This window comes from Chinchilla lanigera, unplaced genomic scaffold (genome assembly GCF_000276665.1).
Source record: "Chinchilla lanigera isolate Chin_1 unplaced genomic scaffold, ChiLan1.0 scaffold00031, whole genome shotgun sequence".
Taxonomy (NCBI): Eukaryota; Metazoa; Chordata; class Mammalia; order Rodentia; family Chinchillidae; genus Chinchilla; species Chinchilla lanigera.
The window spans coordinates 15,231,260-15,253,229 of record NW_004955432.1 but is presented as its reverse complement, the minus strand read 5'-3'; the positions used below and the strand labels follow the sequence as shown (position 1 = coordinate 15,253,229).

The 21,970-nt window shown below is 41.3% G+C and overlaps 1 protein-coding gene across 5 annotated transcripts in view; it reads left to right on the top strand.

Annotated features, from left to right (window-relative positions):
• The window catches only part of Ica1 (islet cell autoantigen 1, 69kDa), a 160,810-nt gene that overhangs the window by 44,186 nt on the left and 94,654 nt on the right, over nucleotides 1–21,970 (top strand). For all 5 annotated transcript variants that reach the window (XM_005388098.2, XM_005388101.2, XM_005388099.2 and 2 more), the window contains exon 6: nucleotides 3,542–3,740. In XM_005388098.2, coding sequence (XP_005388155.1) covers nucleotides 3,542–3,740 — 199 coding nt within the window. The remainder of the gene's footprint in view (nucleotides 1–3,541; nucleotides 3,741–21,970) is intronic.

Sequence of the window (21,970 nt, the reverse complement as noted above, 5' to 3'; positions counted from 1 at the left end):
GTCTGATGAGTCTGGTTTGAAGAGTGTCCTCTGTGTTCTCTCCGTGGGCCAGTTAACTGCAGAGAGGTGTTGTTCAGAATGCTCTGGTCTATACTGTCCAGGTCCTGGGTCAACAGTACTGCCTGGGAACCTGTTAAAAATACGGAACCTGGGCTCCACCGCAGGTCTGCATTATGACAAACTCCACGGTTGATGTACATTCAAATTTGAGAAATTTCAGCACAGAACAAATTGTGGGAGATCAGTGGCATTCACACAGCCAAGGCTCCTTTTTACGTGAGCCACCGTGAAATAAGCAGGAGCCCCTCACACAGCTGTTCTTTGAGCCTCAGAAGGGGACATCTTTTGCTCTTCCTCCCGCCCAATGACTCACAAGCCTACCCCTAAATATTACACACTAGTGTTCTGAAGAAATGAAGCTTATAGGTAGTTTCCAAAAATACTTAGGTGCAGAAATTTTGCTTATGTACATTGTCCATTTCTCACTAATTTTTCCCTCGTGCTTTCCTTTCCTGTGAGCCAAGAGCAGGCCATTGGCATGTTGTCACATGGGTATTCCTATGAAAACCTAAGGGAGGCAGAGGAGAAAAAAGGAATCTAGCATGTCGAGATTTCAGTGACCCCATCCCTGGGAATTTAGATTCTTCTTAATGACATTATATATGACATAGTTGTGAGCAATACCAACTGTGATAGTCGAATGGAACCATTTCCAATATTTATTTATACCAACTTTCCAAGAAAGTGTTTGTTTATCACCTTGAACTGTACCTGTTACACTTACTTATAACAGATTGTTTTCCTTATAAAAAATACACATACTCAACTGCTGTTACAATTTAACAAAAATACACATACTCAATTGTTGTTACAAAATACACATAAAAAATACACATACTCAATTGATGTTACAATTTAACAACAGAGGCAAAGCAAAAGGAGAAAATTAAAAAGCAACTAAAATCGTACTAATAGAGTTAGACCTACTTTTAAGCCCTTAATACTTTCCATGTATATATAGCCTTCTTCCTTACAAGGAAAATTGATTCCTAAAAGAAAAAATATTCTATTTGGCTTCCACAAAGCCAAATCTCAGGACATTACCAGGGCTACTATTACTGATCATGTTGTCCATTCTGTAAAGTGGTCCATTATACCCTTTCATGATCTCAAAAAGTATAAAATAGTACCTTTGGTTTATGTAATCTAACCTTGGGATACAAACAAGAACAGTAAAAGAAATCAATGAAACAAATGATACTTGGGCTGGGGATATAGCTCAGTGGCACAAGCACCTGCCCAGCAAGCTCAAGGTCCTGAGTTCAATTCCCGGTACAAAAAAAAAAAAAAATGATACTTGAATATATCAGTAATATAAATTAGCCAACTGTGCTCTGTAATTTAATGAGGTGTGGCCAACTTGTAGTTTAGAGGCTGGCCTCCCGCAGGATGGCTTTGGTTTCATGACCTCAGCAGCTTGCCAGGCACATGAAATCCCAACCAGTTCTCCTAATTATGTGGAAAGTTGAGGATCTAAATGAACTCTTGTGAACTTGGATTCTTAGTCCTCAATGAACATGATTTAGGGTATACTAAAATACATTTTTAGCATAAACAGCATCATACCTCAGACATTGATAGACCTGCCAGTATCCTATTATATACAGATTATTTAGCGAATTAATTTTTAAATGAAATAATGCTAACGTCTTTTTTTATTTCAATGTATACATCTTTAAAATCATCCATGGTGTAGTATAGCCGTCCATAATCTGGATACATTTAACCCGTCTGCTCATTTCTTATTTTACTTTAACCTTTTCCCACTCAAGGAGAAACACAATTGGATTAGACCTTTAGGCACTTTGTTTATTATTCTCATTGCATGAGTTTTCATGAATAAAAATGTGGGCCAATCTTGCACTGAAGATTGATATTTTTGGTTATTGAGATTTTTCTTGGTCTTTCATATCACCAGTGAATGGGTTCTTACCTTTCTGATCTGATCTGAAGCAAGTTTCAAGAAAAAAAAGGAGGTGATTTGTAAGCCTTTTTCCCCCCGGCATCATGTTACTGCAACTTCAAAGATTTCTGTCCAATTTTACAACAGCACAAGAGACTGAGAAGAGTTTATTCACGAGTCTCTTTTTTAGCCCATTTAGGAAAATAGGCAAAATTCAAGGGAAGAGGCAAAAAGAATCCAGAAATGAACAGATTCCTTAGGGAGACATCTGAGGGCTGCTTATCTCTTTAAATAGATGTCTCCAATCATACAAACCTGCACACCAGTATCTGCTTAACGGACTTATTTGCTAGTCATTGCTACAATTGCTCATTCTGCTCAGTGAAGGGTGAGTATAAAAATTAAACCAACAGGATAGAACACAAGTTTATGGTGCAAAAACTGTTTCTTTGAGAAAACCTCCAACCTATGCAGGACAATGTGTACAAGCTATTTTTATAGAAATGCTCAGTAAAGACATTAGGGAGAATAGTAAAATGGGATATTTTTTCCTGAACAGTTCATTGTACCACTTACATGCTTATAGTGCTACACACGTGAGGTGTCTCAGACATTGATAGACCTGCCAGAAGCTGACTGCAGCTCCCTGGCACCATCGGTCCCCTCATTGAAATGTAGATATTCATCTTCTTTTCATAGCTCGCTATGCCCTGAAACCACATGGAGAAGAACATATTTTAAAACTATAATTCATCTTGCGTTGTTCATTTTAGGTAGGAATATGGAAGGAGCAATATTTTCCACCCAATATAAATATTTTATCTAGGGCTTGATAGGCTTCACACTTTTTTGAATAAATGACAGTATGTTATGGCTGATATTAGAATTTACATGTGTACAGTATACACTTGTTTCTGGCTCTTTATAAAGACTAAATCACATAACCTACTTGAAAATGGTAATGTATACTAGACCCCCAGTAGATGTGCTTATCTCTTCCTACACCATTTTTATTTTAAAGAGAATAAAAAGTAGTTTCGAAAAGCATTAGAAACAATACCATCTTTAAACACTTGAGTTCGTGCCTCTTTCCTTTGTGACCATTACAGAAAGCAGCAGATGTTCTGGTCTTTAAGATCAATCAAAATGGCCAGGTCAGGGGGACCTTAATCCTACACACTCTCATCCTTGTCAAAGGGCTGAGCTTCAGGGGAGCGGGAGCCGGGATGATTAAACGCAGAAATGGAAATGGACTTATCGTTCATCATAGCAGGATTGGTTCCAAGTTCAAGTGAACACTGGCCAGACTTGAGGCCACCTCCAGCACTGACGGAGGTGCTTCCAGATGGTCCACTTGAGTAGCAAAAGACTCAAGGAAGAGGACATGGGTGGTCACCTTTAGCTCACTCGTCAGCTCACACCTATTTTAATTACTATTCATCAGATCTTGACGGAGCATCTTTTATGTTGTAGTCACTGTTCTGTGTTCATGAATTTAAGCTGGACACAATGTCGAGGGTTCAAACTGAACTGCGGAATGGCTTAGTTTTGAGATTGGGGCTTTGCCTTCTTGTCCAGGTTGGCTTTGCGCAATCCTTTGTGCAGATTTCACCAGGAGGTGGAGACGTTTCGGCATAGAGCCATCTCAGACACGTGGCTGACGGTGAACCGCATGGAGCAGTGCCGGACAGAATACCGAGGGGCGCTGTTATGGATGAAGGATGTGTCTCAGGAGCTCGATCCAGACCTCTACAAGCAAATGGAGAAGTTTAGAAAGGTAGGGGTTTTCACGTGGGCTATCAAGAGGGTACCTGCTGGAGGGTAATGAGGTGTGATTTGAATCCCTCTGGTAAAGAAGACATAACTCAAAGACACCAAGGATGCAATTAATCATCGCTGACATCTTCTTATGTGACAGAATACCAATTAATGTGATATACAATTCTCCAAGGATGAGATAGACGAGACAGCTGGAAATTGCTGAAATTTAGTAACTGGTTTTAATTGAAGGTGGGTTTTCATAGGATGTGAACATATTGTAATGTTGTCACTTTTAAATGCCTTTTCATGTATAACTAAAAATCAAGTTTAGATCAAACGCATCTAGAAAATGAGAGCAGACTACCTGGGAAGTCTCCTGAATTGCGAACGCGTATTAGAATTAAGGAAATAGTAGTACTTCTTTGTTTGGCTACATGTTCTGAAGCAGTGGAGTTTTCCTGTGGGATTAGCTGATGGGGGTATTGATTTTATCAAACTTCTCAGAAATTTCTCTGAGGAAAAAAAGTAGCTGATATCTTCTTAAATTTTCCTGAAGGAACTAGTGAGCAGCATAGGAACAATCTGCATTTTTAAATTATTGAGTGTCAATGTAGTTGTTAGGAGATTTTTGTCACACAAAGATACATCCTACCACTGGGTGGCAGTCGTGCACTGAGTGTGTATGAAAATATGCCTTGATTTTTGTTGTTGTGGTTGTTGTGTACAACGTTGGTAGTTCTTTGTTTGGCCGGCTAGGTATATTTCTGGGTGGGAAAGAAGAAAGACTCAGCCAAATGTTGAACTTGACATGATACCGTGTCAACTGTCTTACTCATTTCAAATGATCCATTTGTAATTAGAGATGCTGCTTAAAATGCCTGCATATCCTTTTAAATACATCACTGGGGAAGCTATGAGTAGGAAACATTGCTAGTGCTTAGGAGGTTAGAGGTGTGGGGGTGGAAAGCAGACGGGATCTTCCGTTGCTAGGGGAATGGTTACCATTTCTTGATCTAGATATTAGAGTGATACAGATTCCTCTAGAAGTTAAATTTTCTTTTGATTTGTTTAGAGTCCCTCTCTGTGAAGAGATTGCATATAGTATCCAGTTGTGCTGTTTTGGTTTTTTTTCCCCCAGATCATTGACGTCTTTCACATGTTAGTGCTATCTCAATTGTCAGTGAAGCAGGTTTCTGAGCTCATGGAAAGTCAGAACTGAAAACCTTTTTAGAGATGAGCTATTGAAACTCACTCTTTTTATAAAAAAAGAATATAAAGCTGCTAGAAAATCAAGGTATTGGTAAAACTTTCAAGGTTTCATAGCTAGATTCTGGAGACCCCGAGTTCCTTTTGAAGTTTTCAGACTTTCTAATCATGCCAGTAATTTGCTCTGTCTTTAGCATTTTACTTAGAGGTTAAGAAGAATACATTGATGGTGCATTCAGCAAAAGAAGAAAAAGAAAGAAAGAAAGAAAGAAAGAAAGAAAGAAAGAAAGAAAGAAAGAAAGAAAGAAAAGAAAGAAAAAGAAAAAATATATCAATAACATTGTCTGCAGGGCATATTGCTGATCACTGTCACATATACTCCCTTCAGTGACACGGTAATCAACATGTAAACTTCATTTTGTATGTAAGGGAAATAACACACCCATGTTAGGTAATTATCCCATAGTCAGACAGGGAAAAAAAGTCAGAATCCTATGAAATCTGCATATTTTTTTTCCTTAAGAGACAAAAGAGGAAAGTTGAAAAGTATACCCAAAATGAACAAAGATATTTTCATAGTAGTACCTCTGTGGTGATTTATCCATTCAATTAACAGTTATCAAGCACTTCCTATGTACCAAGTAATAAAAGTAAATATGATTGTCCCTGAAGCAGAAGAATTTCACGTGGAATTGTGTCTAGTTGGTTTTGTTTGGACTTGGAGGGGCAGTTACTAGCTGTCAGGATGAAATAAAAACCAAGTCCTTCATCATTCGGTTTGAATGTTGAAACATTTCCCACTGTTCGGTGTCATCAATCAGTCGATTTTGGAAAATATGGTTTAAAAAAATTTGTTGCCATGCAAACGTAGCCGAAGCTATGCCTTACTCCCTAATCCCATGTGCGCTGAATTTAATAGCTGAACATGATGTACTTAGAGTTTAGGGAACAAATTCTTTTGGCAAGTCTGTCTTCAAGTGTATATTTGATGCGGTTGGACTCACTGCAAGGGCAGGAACCATACTGGTTCTCCTGTAAGCCATAGTCCCAGCACCTATCCAGGGCCTGGCCCTGAGTTTGCCCTCAGGGCTTGGATGGGGAGGGTCCAGGAGAGCCATGGCTTCTCAGACCTCTTGGGCTCTCCCAACATATGTGACTGACCTTATGTCTTAGTTACTTGCTCACTGCTGAGACAAAATACCCAATACCCAAAGTTACAGGAGGAGAGGTTTATTTTGCCTCACAGTTTATAGAGGTTTCAGTCCCTAGTCAGCTAGCCCGAAGGCAGAGTGGCATGGCAGAGGAGCATTGCAGAGCAGAAGACAACAGCAGCAGCAGCAGCAGCAGCCGCTGCCACCGCCACCGCCCCAGCCATAAGCAACAAATGACAAGCAACAAACACTGCAGCTCTTTTTGTCCCTTATATCTTATCCAGGCTGTCCTTAGGGTGAGTAGCACTCAGACTCTTAATCCTAACACCAGTGAAGCAATCCCAGCATCACATCCTTGATCCCAGCAGCACACAATCTAGATCCAGCCACCTCCAAAAAGCCCCACCTATGACTGCATACAGCTTTGGAAGAACATCTAGATACAAGCTGTCACACCTTATGATGCTTTGTAAATCGGCATGTGTGGTTCTTCAGGTTAGAAGTAGCATTGTTAATTTGTGAGTTGCTCTTCTCTTGGGAACGACTTTAAAGTGTACAGTTTTCTATTCACTTGCAGCTCATAACATGAAATTTAACTTTGAGTGAGTGTTAGTGTTTTGTCCCAGAAGGTTTGCATTTTAAACAGAGTCTCCATTGATCTCTCAGGAATGTGTTACCCAAATGTGTTTCTGAGTCATCTGGCTGAGGGATCTGGCTGTAGTAGCTCCTCAGGAGTCACTGTGGGAGTAGTGGTGTTGGAGGGGAGTGTTCAAGCTCCTCAGGGAAGCTCCTACCTTCACCTTCCAACTCCTGAGTCCTAACGAAAGTCACATTGCTAGCAATTCTGTTGAGTTCACGCTTTCTGGAGGAGACTAAAGTTCTAATTCTTATTTTGTGTTGAGGTCCCTCCATTTGGAAACTTTCGCATGCACATGTTCATTTAGTCGTGCATTCAGCACTAATACGGAAGCCCAGCTATGTCCCAGGTCGCACCCAGGATCTCTGCCTTCCTGTTGAAATAGAGCACAGGAACAGAAGGCAGTGTGGTAAACAGTATCTGAGGTACCATATGGTGCCACAGGATCACCTAGGCCAGGTGTCCTGCGGCAAGTGACCTCCGAAGGAGATGAGTGGGAAGGACTAAACTAGAGGAAGTGGGGACCACAGTGCAGAGCTCCTGCCTGAGGAAGCGGCTTGCACAGAGGCTCAGCTGAAGGCTGTGGGGCATTTAGAACCAGAGCACAGAAGGCAAGCTGGATGTGGGTCAGGGGTACCCGGGCCATGCTGCTGGAAGGGAAAGTAGGACCAGAGTGGAAGGACAAAGGTAGTGTGAGGAGGTGTTGAGAAAGGAGGGATGTGATCAAATTGGTGTTCTCAGAAGCTTCCTCAGGTTTGAATATGGTCCAGAGACTGGAAGGGCCCATGCCTCGAGGCTGAGAGAATTGCCTGACAAACTGTGGAGTGCCTGTAATGACTAGGGAAGTAGACCAGAGAAACACACCATTCTGAGCTCTGCCAGACCCAGCAGTGGCACCATTCCCATCACAGAACTCGTCATTATGTTTAGAAGTAAGCAGAAGAAAACATAGATGCCTAGCAAGTCCAGCATGACTGAAATGATAAATGGACAAGTTAAAAAACAAAAAAAAAAACAAATAATCTCTCTCCATTCTGGCACCTTTAGAAGCACACAGGCTGAGACAAGGCTCTTGACATCAATATTAGGGGCTTTTATGAAGTATTTGTGTCAGGAAATAAATACAGAGCGAGGGCTTGATCCAGCCTTGGAGCAGGACCCTGCACTCCTTGTCAAGGAGCAAGATCCCTGGGAAGTGACCACGTTGGCTATTCCCCGCAGGACCAAATAGTAGGCAATGGTGGGGGGGCGGATTTAAGTGGGCGGGGTTGGGCAGCTGTGTGCTGTGGGAGGCTCCTGACAGCGTGGTTCCTCCAGGACCACGAGGTGTTTTGTAAGCAAAGTTACAGTGTGTGATATATGTGCCCTTTGCAGGGAGAGTAAAAGGATGTAATGTAAAAATAGAAGCAGCTTCTTGTAGCAGATTACATCAGCTGAAGTTGTGAGGGCACCGCACAGCTTTCGCAGCCTGGTGCCCTTGAGATAGTCCTCCTGTGGTCAATTAAGTGTCTTGTTTTTCTGGAGGGTCAGAAATGGGATGGAAGCTAATTATTCTTAATGGAATAAGAGCTGTGTTCGGTGTAAGAAAATAGTTCTGAATCCTCCAAAGAGATACTATGGAAATGTATACGTGGGCATTTGTAGGAGTCAGAATCTTCCTAGACAAGGGCAAAGGGACCAGTGTTTTAATGAGGGTCATTTATTAAATAGCTTAATGAAATCACCCAGCATTTGTCTTGTGTTTCCTCACCATAATTCAAAAGGATATCTAAAAGTATTATAGGAAATATGAGTAATACGTGCTTGTGTTCACAGGTTTATATTTATTTAAAAGTGTTAGGTTTAGGAAACCCATTAATCCAGTAGACATATCATCAAAGGATGTGCTCCAGTGAAAACACATATTAACAAATATTGGCAGCCTACGAGGTAAGGCCCTATTAGGGCCATTAGTCAATGGTGTCCTTGTGTCCCAGTTGTGAAGGTTTGGGTCTGCGGAGGTTGGTCAAGGACTGGTAGACAGCAGTATTGATACTAGAGGGATTTTTCCTATGAACAAAGACTTGGGTTAATTAATTTGACAGTTTCATTAATTACTGCTGAAATCATTGGTCTTTGTCAGAGGTCAGGCTCTTTTAGCAATTGAGGGCAAGTCCCATGGGAATTGGAGGCTGCAAGTAAGTCAGGAGTGTCACTGCTGGACTGTCTCCCTGCACTGTGATAAAGGCTTTTTTTTTTTTTTTTTCTGCCTGGGCCATCCGGGCTCTGGCTGAAATCAGCTCCTGGTCAGTTTAGTGCTGATTTAGGTCTGGGACCCCAGGAAGTTGAGTTAAGCAGGGGAGTATTTCAAGTATGGATCCATACAGTGGACCAATGGTAAGTGTCTAAGCAGTACCTGAATTCTCAAGGCTTTGCTTAATTCATATATAAAAAGAGGAGTGCGACCTGACTGCTTTATATCTTCTGCCTCTGCTACTTCTAAAATTCCGTATACAGAGTTGAGTCCTTTCATGTGTTGAAAATTCCTTTGTTTCATAACTCTCCATTTTTATTTGTTGGCTTTGGCATGTGCTTATTTGTTTTGTTTAACAAGGGTACTTGTTATTTGTGGTCCTCCAGCAGATTGAATCTAGCTGCCAAAATGCCATAGGAAAAGCCTACCATTTTCACATGGCACAAGGTGGGAGGGAGTGAATAATTACACCTTGCTTTCAATCCTAAATTTGATGAGATGAAGCCTTAGGGCTTTGTGTGTCTTTATTGATTTTTCTCCAACTGAACTTGGTAAGTAGAAAAAAATTATTCACAGGGTTAAACCAAGACCATGTAGAGTAACACACTTAAAATCGATAACCCTTGCAGAGCTGGTGGCTGACTGGCCCCTGCTCCTGGAAGGAAATAGGTGGAAGATGGAGAATATGCCCTGAGTTGAGATGTGGTCCTGTGTTTCCCAGCCTTCTCTGGACCAGCAGTGAAAGCTTAGATAGTGCTCATAAGTCCACTGTAATTTTCTCATTTACTAGAGCTAATTACCAGGCTCTTTTCCAGCTGTAACATTTTTTCTCTAAATTGTTAAACTCTGAAATTTTAAGCTCATCTGTAGAGAAGTATGGACACCAGAGTAAGGCTAGCACATTGTCAGTGTAGTATTTTCTTCTACCTCAAGCAATTTCTCATCTTGCTGATTCTGCCCATTCTTGTTGCTCTTGCTCTTAGTCTTAGATACTGGCAAAATAAGACCATTTCATTCATAATTCTTACACAGAAGAATCTTTGATATTTACAGGCTGGTAATATTCATCCTATATGCAGATACAGATATTTTTACAAGAGTCAAAAACCTAGGGCCTACAGACCAGCCACCTATTTCTACAGATGGTGGTTTGTGTTTTTGTTTTGTTTTGTTTTAGAATGTGTACATGTCTGTACACATTCGTTCCTTAATTTCTGTGGCTACTTTCACAACACCAGGGTAGAGCTGAGTAATTACAACAGAGGCTGCAGGGCCTGCAAAGTCGAAATATTTATTCTCTGCTTTTTTACACAAAACAGTTTGCTGGCTTCTGCTTTACAGTCTCTACTGCATGTTGGCATTAAGAACTTGGCCTTTTGTAAAATTTTTAATGATGGTAAAAAGCACATAACATATATCTTGCCATCTTAAGCAGTTTTCAGTTTCAAGATATATAGCATGAAGCATTTTCACATCATTGTGCATTGGATCACCAGAATTTTTCATCTTGCAAAACCGAAACTATATCCATTAAACAGCAACTCTATTTCTTCCTTCCTTCCTTCCTTCTTTGCTTCATTCCTTCCTTCCTTCCTTCCTTCTTTCCTTCCTTCCTTCCTGTCTCTTGAACCAACCTTTCTACTTTCAATTTCTATGAATTTGACTGCTTTAAATTACTGTATCTTATGTAAGTGGAGTGTTACAGTATATGTCTTGTTATGGCTGGTTTTGTTTGGGGATTTTGCAGGGGGAACAATATAATACAGGACACATATTTTATAAGGTTATTCATATTAGTCACCCAAAGAATCATATACAAAAAGAGTACAGCAAGTCTGTCCGCACCCTAAAGACCAAAGAAGACAGCTGAGGGCCTCAATCCCACGCCAACGTCCTGCATGAGTCCAACTGAAGGCCTAGAGGCCATGACAATATGTCATGCAGGCCTGTTTCACAGATCCGTGCTGGGAAGGCCCAAAGGTCAGTGGTGAAAGTTAGAAAGTCTGTGCCAGTGGGATGAAGGATCTGTGCTAGCAGGCTGAGGGATCTGCACTGGAGCCAGGAAGTGATGCGCATAGTAAGAACCAGAGCTCCCTTGAAAGGTACCACAGCCATCCTCAGCAACAGTGAAGTCCTAAGCTCCTCCGATGATGAGGAAGGCCCAGTTCCCATCAGGAAAGCCAACGCGACAGTCTTCTCCAGGAGACTGAGCAGTGTACCATCCAACTCTCCGGAGCCAGGAAGTGATGCTCAGAGTGAGGACCAGAGCTCCCCCAAAGTGAACTGAAGCCATTCTCAGTGCCAGCGAGGTCCTGAGCCCCTTGTCTGATGAGAACAGCCGAGTTCATCAGGAGAGCCAGCAGGAAAAGCTCCTCCAGGAAAACCAACAGCTCCCTGCAGCTTCTCAACAGCTTCTACCAGCTCCCGCCAGCCTCTCTTTTTCTCCAGTTCTGCCTCTTATGCTGCTGGCAACAGTCCTCAGGTGGGCCTCCCACACCCAGCACCATGCTGGTTCATTTCAACTGGGTATTGTTACAAATTGACTACCAGTTGTCAGTCCACCAGAGCTGGCTTATTTCAGCATATGACAAGATTTCCTTCCTTTTTTGAGGCTGACTAATACCCCCAACATAAGTATATATCATATTTTGTTTATCCTCTTCCTCTACTGATAAACATTTGAGTTGCTTCCACTTCCTGGCTTTTGTGAATAATGTCATGTAAACATGGGTTTGAAAAATGTCTTTGAAACTCTGCTCCTAATTTCTTTCAACAGATATCCAGGGCTTGGTGGACCATATACATGGTAGTGCTATTTTTAATTTTTTCAGGAACTGCTGTTCTGCTGAAGTTAAAAAGTTTTGCATTGAGAAATTGGCATGTTCTCTCATTTCCCTTGTGGAATATGCTCAAGTCCTTAAAACAAGTAACTTCATCTGCACACAGAGGTGCATGTGGTTCTTAAATATGATATTTTAGACAAATGGAACTTTAAGCTTCTAATACTACTGATGTTATTACATGTTTGAAAGGAATATTAGAAACCAGAAATGGATAGTACCAGAAGGATGTGGTTAAACAGCATGGTCCCTTACTTCAACCTAGTCCCTTTTTAATCTGCATGTAACCAGGTGATACAGAAAGCCTGCCTCTCCCTCTAGGACTTTAAGCACAAGAATGCAGAGGAAACTAGGAATGTGTGGGAAATAAAAGCAACTTTGATACTTGCCTCTTTGACCAGAAACAAAAGAAGAAAAAACACGAAGATACACCACGAAAGCTTTAATTCAATATTCCTACAGTGAGGCGTTACTTACCTTCCTTTAAACCAGTGGTTTGGAAATTGTGCACCAAAATCTCAAAAATCATTGGGAAGATTTTTGCTAAGCAAATATGGGGTAGAGACGTATATGTTTATAAACATTCTGGGTACAGAAGCATTGCACTAGACAGTGGAGGCAGGAGTGAAATTGCAAATCTCTTCGGCTAACCATGGATTTGCCTGCCGTGTGCTGTGGGTCCACACGCGTCAGAAATGGACAGTTCCATGGAGGGCAGGGCAGGAAGCCCCAGGACACCTCCAATGCATGGACTTACACGGAGAACCAGGATTGTGTGAAAATATAAACTGGGTAGTGATTTTATGCATATTACTTAGCTACCCAGCTGAAAACTCCAAAGCTTTTATTATAATATGAGAGAGACAATATACTGAATTTTTTATTTAACAAGCATTTGTATAAGGCAGCCTTTGTGTCTGGCGCTGTTACAAGCTATTTCCTAGCATAAATTCATTTAATCCTGTTAACAACCCATTAAGTAGGTAAGTTATCATCACCATTTTGTAAATGAGGAAATGGGAGTAGAGAGTAAGGAACTTGCTTAGGCCCACCCAGGTCCCCTCAGAACCCTGCCTGACCAGCCCCACTGTACACATAGCACTGCCTCCCTCGCATGGCACTTCGTATTTATTCAGTTGGCACCCTCACTTTGGCCAGATGTCTTCCCACTTTTACAGACCAGGAAATGCCAAAGTTCAGGGAGTTCAGAATCTCACTGTGGTTCCAAGGCAGTGCAATTTCAGAGCTTAATCTGCAAACCTCCTCATTTCTTTACAGAATACTGTAAACAAACAAAAGTTCAGCAGCCTGTGGTACTCAGAGTGCCGTGGGTCCTGAACCACAAACCAGAGATCCATTTCTTCAGGGCATAATGCCAGGCAAGCTACCGAACCCAGTGGCTATGACTAGCCTCCCTTGCAGAGTGGAGCTGGGAAGGCACCCCTTTTGAGGTGGCCGTGAGGACTAACAGACATGATTCTGCTCATGAGATACTTAGCACCGTGCATGGTACCGTGGTACAATGCACGTTCCCAGTGATAATTGTATTTATAGCTACTATAATAATCCTGAATCTCCAAGGGGAAAAAGTTAACATACAACAAAACACTATGCTAAATAAATCAACTGTGTGGGCACTGGTTAGAGGGTGGTTTTAGCTGTGAGTTGCCCCCCCAAGGCAGGGTGGGGGAAGTGGTGTTTATTGTTCTAGATTCTCCGACAGTACGTCAGATGGGAGTGTGTAAGTACGATAGGCATCAGAGTCACTTTCTTAATTGGTGCGACAGAATACCCAACACCCACAATTTAAAGGAAGAGAGATCTGTGTGGGCTCATTTTACAGTCCATGGTTGGCTGGCTCCAAGACAGGATGGCATGGCAGATGGCAGAGGAGAGCTGCTCATGCCTTGGAAGACAGGAAGTAAAAGTTGAGGAAGGAGTCAGGGTCGGAGACACACCCTTCCAGGCCACGCCCCCAGTGACCCACATCCTGCACCCAGGCTTTACCTCCCAACATCACATTAGTGTAAACTCATCCGTGGATGAGAGGATGACCCAATCACCTCCCAAAAGCCTACCTATGAGCTCCCGAGGTTTTGCGGGGGACACCTAGATATAAACCATGACAACAGGTCACCCATGGCTTCCTCATTAGGGTTCAGCTCCCTCCAACCAAGATGCGGGTGCTTCTCAAAGCACCAGATTCTCCTGGGTGTCCAGCTAACCTAAGATTTTCTTACTGCCTGTCCCAACTTGCCCCTGTCTGAGGTCGTTTGTCTGTTTTGCCTTGGCTACTGTGTGCTTAGATGGCCCACCTTTGTGTTCTCAGGAGCACCCGCAGCTCCATAATGTACTCTCAAGTAGATGAAATCTTTGAAGAACAATTGGCTCTTGAGGGTAATTCTACACTTGTAAACGAAGGGGCTAAGACATTAAACAGTAGGTCTTCATTTGTACCTTTTCTACTTAGTTTTGCTGTAGCTTTTCTATTCTTTTTGTTTTTAGTTAGGCTTGTTTGGTGAGATGTATTTTTTTTTTTTTTTTTTGGTTTTTTATTTTGTTTTGTTTTGTTTTGTTGGTACCGGGAATTGAATTCATGACCTTAGGCATGCCAGGCAAGCGCTTAGCTAAATCCCCGGCTGAGATGTATTTAAATTTAAACAAAATGTTCATCATATGTTTATATCCTGAGAAGTTGTAGGTTATTGTTGTACAAAATAAGTAAATATATTTACAGAAATGGAAGCACATTTCTGTCACGTCCTGTTCTCTTTCCCAGGCTACAACTTTCTCCTCAGCTGCTGTCTTTAGGCACCGTCCACACGCAGGGGCTCTCTGGCTGCTAATGATTCTACTTCCGTAGCATCACTTAAATTAGTTCTCGCCTCTCATTGTCACTGCTAATGCCTAAGCCACGGTCTTCCTCAAGTTGGGGCATTGTAATGAGCCCCCAGCCTCTACTGCAGTGCTAGTCCTGATTCTATAATAAAGCTCATCATGCCATTCTCCTGGATAAGAACTTTGTATGGCCCCAGCTTGGCCATCTGACAAGCCCAAACTTTATGTGCCTGTCCAGGCCCTTCGCAGCAGGCTGCCGCCTATCCCCCTCCCAGCCTCCCCCTGGAGGGGTGCCCGACCACTTGCCTCCGTTCCCTGCTGCCGCCGCGCACACGCACATTCCACGTTTCCAGCATCATTAAAGCTGTGCCATTCACCTCATTCTTACACACCCTGCCTTCTGCAGACCCTGCTTTTCCCATCAGAAATCCCCTTCACTCTTCTTTTGTCCCTATAGAGCTCTGAGGCATCCTTTAAGGCCACGTCACTGTAGGGAGCCTTTACTGACTGCTGAGAGCAAAGCTGTGGTCCTTTTGCCCTTTGTGTGCGCTTCTCAGCCTGTTGTGCAGCAGGTATTCAATAGGTATTTATTTATCAAGTGGATGAATTGGTAAACAGATAGACTTATCATTTTCTTGAAGGCGAGAGTAGCTCTTTCTTACACAGCTTTGGACCCTAATCACCCAATAAACAAATATGACATGCATCATATACATGTTTATGTTACTGAGTGAAATTTAATCCTACTACTTAATAAACACAAGACTCAGGTATATAAGCAACAAGTCATTTGATGATAACAATCTAAAAGCTATAGTTCATGCATGTAAATTCTTAATTTTTATATATAATTTCATAAGAAGAGGAAATATTCCTGTGATTTTTAAAGTAAGCACATTTTGTAATACTGTGAGAGCTAGTATATTGGCTTAAAATAGACTTTTGCAAGAGCAGAGTCGGATGGAAAGAATCACTTCTTTCTTGAGAGATTTTGGATATTTGCATATGGTATTTCTCTAATTGTATAAGGGAAATGTTTGCTTCAATCTCAGGTTTTGGTGTGGACGCTGGGTAAAGATGAATTATGTAAGTGTGAATTAACTCAGTCCAAGATAATTTCCCCTTTCCCAGAGTGTTTGTTTTTTCTTCCTGAAACTTACAAGTCTTTTTTTTTGGGGGGGGGGCACGTTTCCAGTACCGGGAACCGAACTCACAACCTCACGCTTGCCAGGCAGGCACTGTGCCGCTGAGCTAAATCCCCAGCCCCTGAAATTTACAAGTCTTACTGGGTGGGATATGCAAGCCTGCTTTCCAGAATTTCATAGATGACACCATGCAAAACCTATAGATTTTACCCAGTGGAACTGTCATGTTCCAGATAAAAATATATTGAGTCCATTTCATAAGAAAGGCTTCTCAGTGGCTCAGGGGCTGAACTCTTTGGGATGAATTCATTCTTTCTATGTTTGCATCACGTTTTGCTTTTGGCTGTAGCATCAGGGATGTCTGGTGTCTGTAACATAAAGACCTCTTCTCCTCTCCTCTCCTCTCCTCTCCTCTCCTCTCCTCTCCTCCCCTTCCCTCCCCTGTCTTCCCCTCCCGTCCTCTGCCCTCCCCTCCCCCCTCCTCTCTCTCCTCTCTCTCACATGCTATATAGACTGTTCTATTGGCCTCTATCTCTTTTTGATAGCTCCTGAAAAAGATGTCATCCTAGACGATACCTCCATGGAAAACTACTGTGTTTAAGTGTGATCTACTTGTTACCGTCTCTTGCCTTTAGTCTGTCTCCAAGTCTTTCATAGCTACATATTCCCCCAGACTGTCCTCTTCCTTTTGGTTAACGGCTCAAACATCAGCTAGTTTTATTATAACCCATGACAGATTAGTTGCAGTTTTTACTGTCTTCAAGAATTTGATAAAAAAGCTGCACCCCTGTTGGGTTAGCGTACCATTCCCAAAGTATTTATGCATGAAGGATCCATCCCACTACTACTTACTTACTTACAGTATTTTTTTTTTAAAATGATGATTTTTACTTACTAAAATGATGATTGATACTTACAGTATTTTTATTTTTTTAAAAAAATGATTTACTTAAGTACACAAAGTAGAATGTGGATTTTATTTTATTTTAGACAGGACAAGCATAGCTGTGATTTCCCAAAAATCAGTGGCTTTATAGTACTGTAAGTTGCTTTTATTAGAGTCAAAAAGAATTGCTTCAAATTCAGTCATCGTTACAAAATTTCAGTGGCAGCCGATATAATGATCTGGTGCTTGTCTAGATTGTCATTTTGACACTAAACTGGATTTATAAGTTGGCAGTGGGGAGTTAATATTACAGAAAAAGATCTAAATCACAATTGCTTTTGTAAAAATCTGTGTTCTCTGTTAATTGGTCATAAGTGGTGCTCAATAGTTTTGAACAGTACTTTTAAAAAATGAATTGTTTTTATTAACCCCCCAAAAAGCATTCCTGTCAAGATTTATGCAAGCAGAATGGAGCTGTCTTGGGTTTTACAGGTCTCCTTTCTCGAAGTGAAATTCAGAGTCATTCTGCAACCCAGGTTCTGAGCCTATTGGTTTTAGTGTTTAATCCATCAGAAGAATCACTGCACAGGAAACTGGTATTTTCCATTCACAGTTCTGAAATTTTTTAAAATGTTGAATGTTTCCTTTTTTTATAGAGAATGGTGTAATCTTCATCTAAGAAGGCAGTTCACAAGCATTGCCCACTTAAGTACTGGTCCGTGGGGCCCTGTTGCCTAAAATTATGCATGATTCTTGGCTACGTTCTTGGCACTTTTTCCAGAGGAACTTTACTTTGCCTCCATTAATGGCTTTTTTTTTGCAAAAGGAAGGCCATAAACAGAAACACATTAAAGTGTGTGTGCTATCTTTCAAGTACAAAACTTTTAGAACGTAGTGCTAGGAATAATAAAATTATTGCAAGTGAAAAAAATCCATTTTGTTCTTTAGCAATTAGCCCACACGTAATCATTAAAGAAGATCAATGACAATCATAGATAGGAGCCCTGAAATCTTAAATGGGCCTATGTTACATGGACTGGGGGAGCCCTAAGAAGAAAGAAGCTCTGAGAGTCCATTCATAAAACTTTGAAATGAAATTCCCACATGCATTAACCAGGGTCTGTTGTTACCATCACATGAAATATGATTTTAGGACTTGGTAACACTTCACAGTTGATTGGTTCTTTCTATCCAACCACCCATCTATCTGTCCATCCATCTTTTTAAATTCTGTCCCCAGCTGTGATTCTGAGGCAACTATTGTCATTGAGATGGTGATTCCTTACTGTGGTTCTGCTGGTGTCTGCCGACATGGAAATGAGGAATATTTCTCAAGATAAATTAATTATGTAAACAAATTGAGGGGTGAGGGAGTTGTTTTTGCTTTGTTCTTTTTCATAATTTCTATCCCAGGCCTCTAGAGGTGGAACACTGCAGTTCTGATAGACAGAAATAGTTTACGGGTATTTTTTCATATGTTGGGAGAAGTCCAGGCAAAGAGCCTTAGAAAATACCCATGTCAGAGGAGAAAGAACCATAGGTGAGAGATGTGTAGATTAGTTTGGGAAACTAATGAAGAAATTTCTTATATAGGAAGCTGAAAAGAAACTAGCAGTGTAAACTATATTACATGTAGTTTTTTTCTTTTGGTACCAGGAATTGAACTCAGGACCTTGTGCTTACTAGGCAGGCCCTTGTGCTACTGAGCTATCTCCCTGGCCCTATATTACATTTAGAACCTTGTTCCATCTTATTTCTCCCCCATCTTGGATTCAGAGGGGACAGATGTAGGAGCAACTGCTCAGGGTAGGGGACCAGGTTAGGGGAGGAGATGAGAGAGGTTGTGATAAGAATAAGGTGAAGGTTTGCCCGGAGGTGTTTGAAATTTTGTACCATGTGCATGTGTTAACAATTACAGTAAGTTGTATAAAAATAATAAGAAATAATGAGATTAGAGTAAGAAAAGATAAGATTTAGTAGAAGAGAGAATAACAAAAAAACCTCTTAAACTGGCAAACATGGGAAAGGTTTCACTTGTTTTGTTTTAACAGTAATAATCATAAAGGGAAGCGAGAAGGCAGGCTTTAGGGGCAAGCATGGGAAGCAGAATCCCAAGGTGATGTCATTTGGGCAGCTGGATGGAGGAGGTGGAGGGTGAAGTCATTTTCGAAAGCTGTCAGCTGGGAGAGCCATGTGAGAAGGTCAAGAAACTTAGGGATGAAAGGATCAAAAACACAACGCCTGAGGAAATCCACTGGAATCAGGAGAGATGATAAGAACGTTTCCTTTGAAAGCCTTCTCTGTGCTAGGAGCACTTCACTAAGCAGAGCGATGCATACCCTGAGAGGGAGAAAACTGTGAGAAAGTAAAAAGATGACTTTCCCCACACACCCCAAACTTGACCTAGAAGGAGCATGTTCTGTGCTTGGCACTGGTGGGATGGTAGAGAATTTTCCTTACCAGGAAGAAGTGGGAAGGACGAAGGGCAGTTATTTCGGTGGCACTGGCCTCCACATTTGCAGCCTCCACCCAACCTTAGAGTCGGGTCCTGGCATCCAGGCGTGTATGCATCACCTTATCTTAGAGCTAAGCTACTTCTTTTTCTCATTCATGTGATTGATATGCTCAGACAACATTCTTTCCTGACAGCATCCTTCTCAATTCCGTTCTCTGATGCTAGCAATTTAATCAGTTCCTTCTTATTGGTACTCTTCCAGATCGTACAACTAAATCCAGAGTGTCTGAGCTCCCATGAGGCCTAATTTTGCCATTAAAATATTCTGGGAAGCTATACCAGTGGCCACGAATCAGACCATCTCTTTGACTTCAGAGAGTTTGCTTAATACTAGTTTGCTTTTTAAATCAGGTTCTCTTAATGGTCATTTTTTTTTTGTTTTTAATTGAAACACATAAAGATTCTAAACCACACACTTTTGTATGTGTGCGCTATGGACGGGGCCGCCCCTAATAAAGTATCGATTACAGAGTAAGATCTTCCTTGGAAGCCCTAGGACGGACACAGTTCCGTAACATCAGTGCTTCCAGAGAGTGGGGTGTACTTAGATTTCACTAGAATTTTATCATAGGTGCCACAAATCAAGCTTTTTGGAGGAAGATGTTGAAGATATCTTTAATTGTGAAGATTTCCTTGTTTCCCTCATCCAGGCTGTGCAGGTGATGTTTCTGGACTTTTTGCAGCTCCCTCATCTTGCCAAGAAAAGCCAGTGATTTGTAAATTGAAGCTACGTGAGCCAAAGCTTCTATTGGTGCTTATCTGGACCTCTGTCTACTTTTAACTCTCTACTGAGAGCACTAGCGTTCCTCTTTTTATTTTCATGACTTCTGTTTTAAAATACAGAGAAACAGCTAAAAGTCATGATGGCAAGCCAGGCAATCGTTAGGTTTTGTAAGTTAGATTTCCTCTTACTTAACCTTGGCATATTTTAAAGTTTAGGCAGAACTTCGTATTTTTTATTTTTCTTTCTGTGGTACGGACTGAGGTTGAATCCATAGCCTTTGCACAGAGCTATATCCCTAGACCTTTTTTATTTTGAGACAAGTTCTAGCCTTAGTGCCCAGGCTGGGTGCCAACTTGCAGTTCACTTGTTTCTGCTTTCTACAATATGGAGATCATAGGCGTGTCCTCCACTCTTGACTTCATGGATTTTTTTGTGGACTTCTTTTCTCTCTTCCCTCCTTATCCTGTCTCCTGCTTTGCCTGTCATCCTGCAGTTTGAGGTAATATCATGCAGGTAAAGTTGGCATTAAGAAACTGGTGTTAGAAAATAGTGTCTGGAAAGTCAATTGAAGATCTGATCAACTTTTTCACTTATCCTTTAATTCAGAAAAGAGAAACAACGTATATTGTAAGAGAATATTAAACATGAGTTGCTCGTTTTTTTTCTTTAAAGATACCTATTTTTGTAGCATAAAAGCACAGCAGATATTTAAATTCCACAATGAGTATGATAGGCTTGTTCATGTATGATAATTAACATATTTGAAATTTTTCCCAGCCTTGAGTTTTTTTTCAGCATTTTGCCTTATAGATAGAGGCAGCAGCCATTTCAATATGTACAGAATATAGACTATTTCTGATTAAATATTTGTAAAATGCTTTCCAGTTTAGAAAGTTGCTTCATATTCATTGCTTCATTACAGCTGCATAGCAGTGCAGTATAAATTCTTTGTCCATTTCACAGATAAGACCACTGAGGTCCCTGAGTCTGACTGACTTGATGGCAGCCACACACATGAATCAGGATGCCAAGTCCAAGTGTTTGGACTCCAAAGTCAGTACACTTTCAACTTCTTCTGCCCCAAGTTCTTCATGATCCTATGAAAGGATGTAAAGGTGGGATTAGTTCACTGTGAGAGGAAATGCTTCGGAAGGGGAAACTAAGCTTCCCTAAGTGAAATAGGAAAAGGAAACTAAGGAAACTAAGTGAAAATAGCAGCCATATCTCCCAGCGTATTCTGCATTCTCTTAACCTCATTTTCAGGGATCCCAAGAGCCATTTTATGAACTTCTGCAAGGAGTATTTGGATTTTGTTTATTTATAAAGCAGTCCGTCAATCTTTCTGTCTTAGGAACATCTAGGCACGTCTCTGTTCAGCATTGGAGATCTCTTGTCTTCCTTATTCTGTGAGTGCCCTTTGGAAGTAAAAGGGCTGACATAGACTCCGGCTTCCTTAGGGTCAGCTGTGTAGATCTGCAAACCCGGATGGAAGTAAAAGAGTCACGTATGGAAAGTAGACACCACACGGGCCACCAGCCCGCCCAGCACAGCTGGAAGATGTTGACTCTAAGAAGAAATTAACAGAAACCCCGTAGCAAATGATCACGGAAAGATAGCAGCTTCCTTTGGGTGTTTCTGGTAAAATACGTCTCCTTAATTACTCTACCAACATTAAGTTAAGGCCTTTCTGGACGAAGTTGAACTAAAAATCCTCTAAGAAAGAGATTGGATGAGGAACATCTTGGTGTGGCACCCACCAAAGAATTCTGATTCAGGAAGCCTGGGTTGGAGCCCAGGGATCTAATTTTTAACAAAGTAATTCCCGTGCTGAGGTCTGTGTGTTGTATCTTCAGAGCTATTTCCCAGGGCACCACCATGAAATAGCTGATACCAAACAGTGACGATTGATCCACCAGTAAAAGCAGTGTTCTACTTCAGAAGACAACCATTTGATAAAGACAGGTATCTGATTTATAGTTTTGACTTTGGTAGCATTTTTTTTTAAAAGAGTAAGCATAGGTTTCATGGAAAATCATTAAACCACTTGAATTCCTAAGAATCCTACTTCATC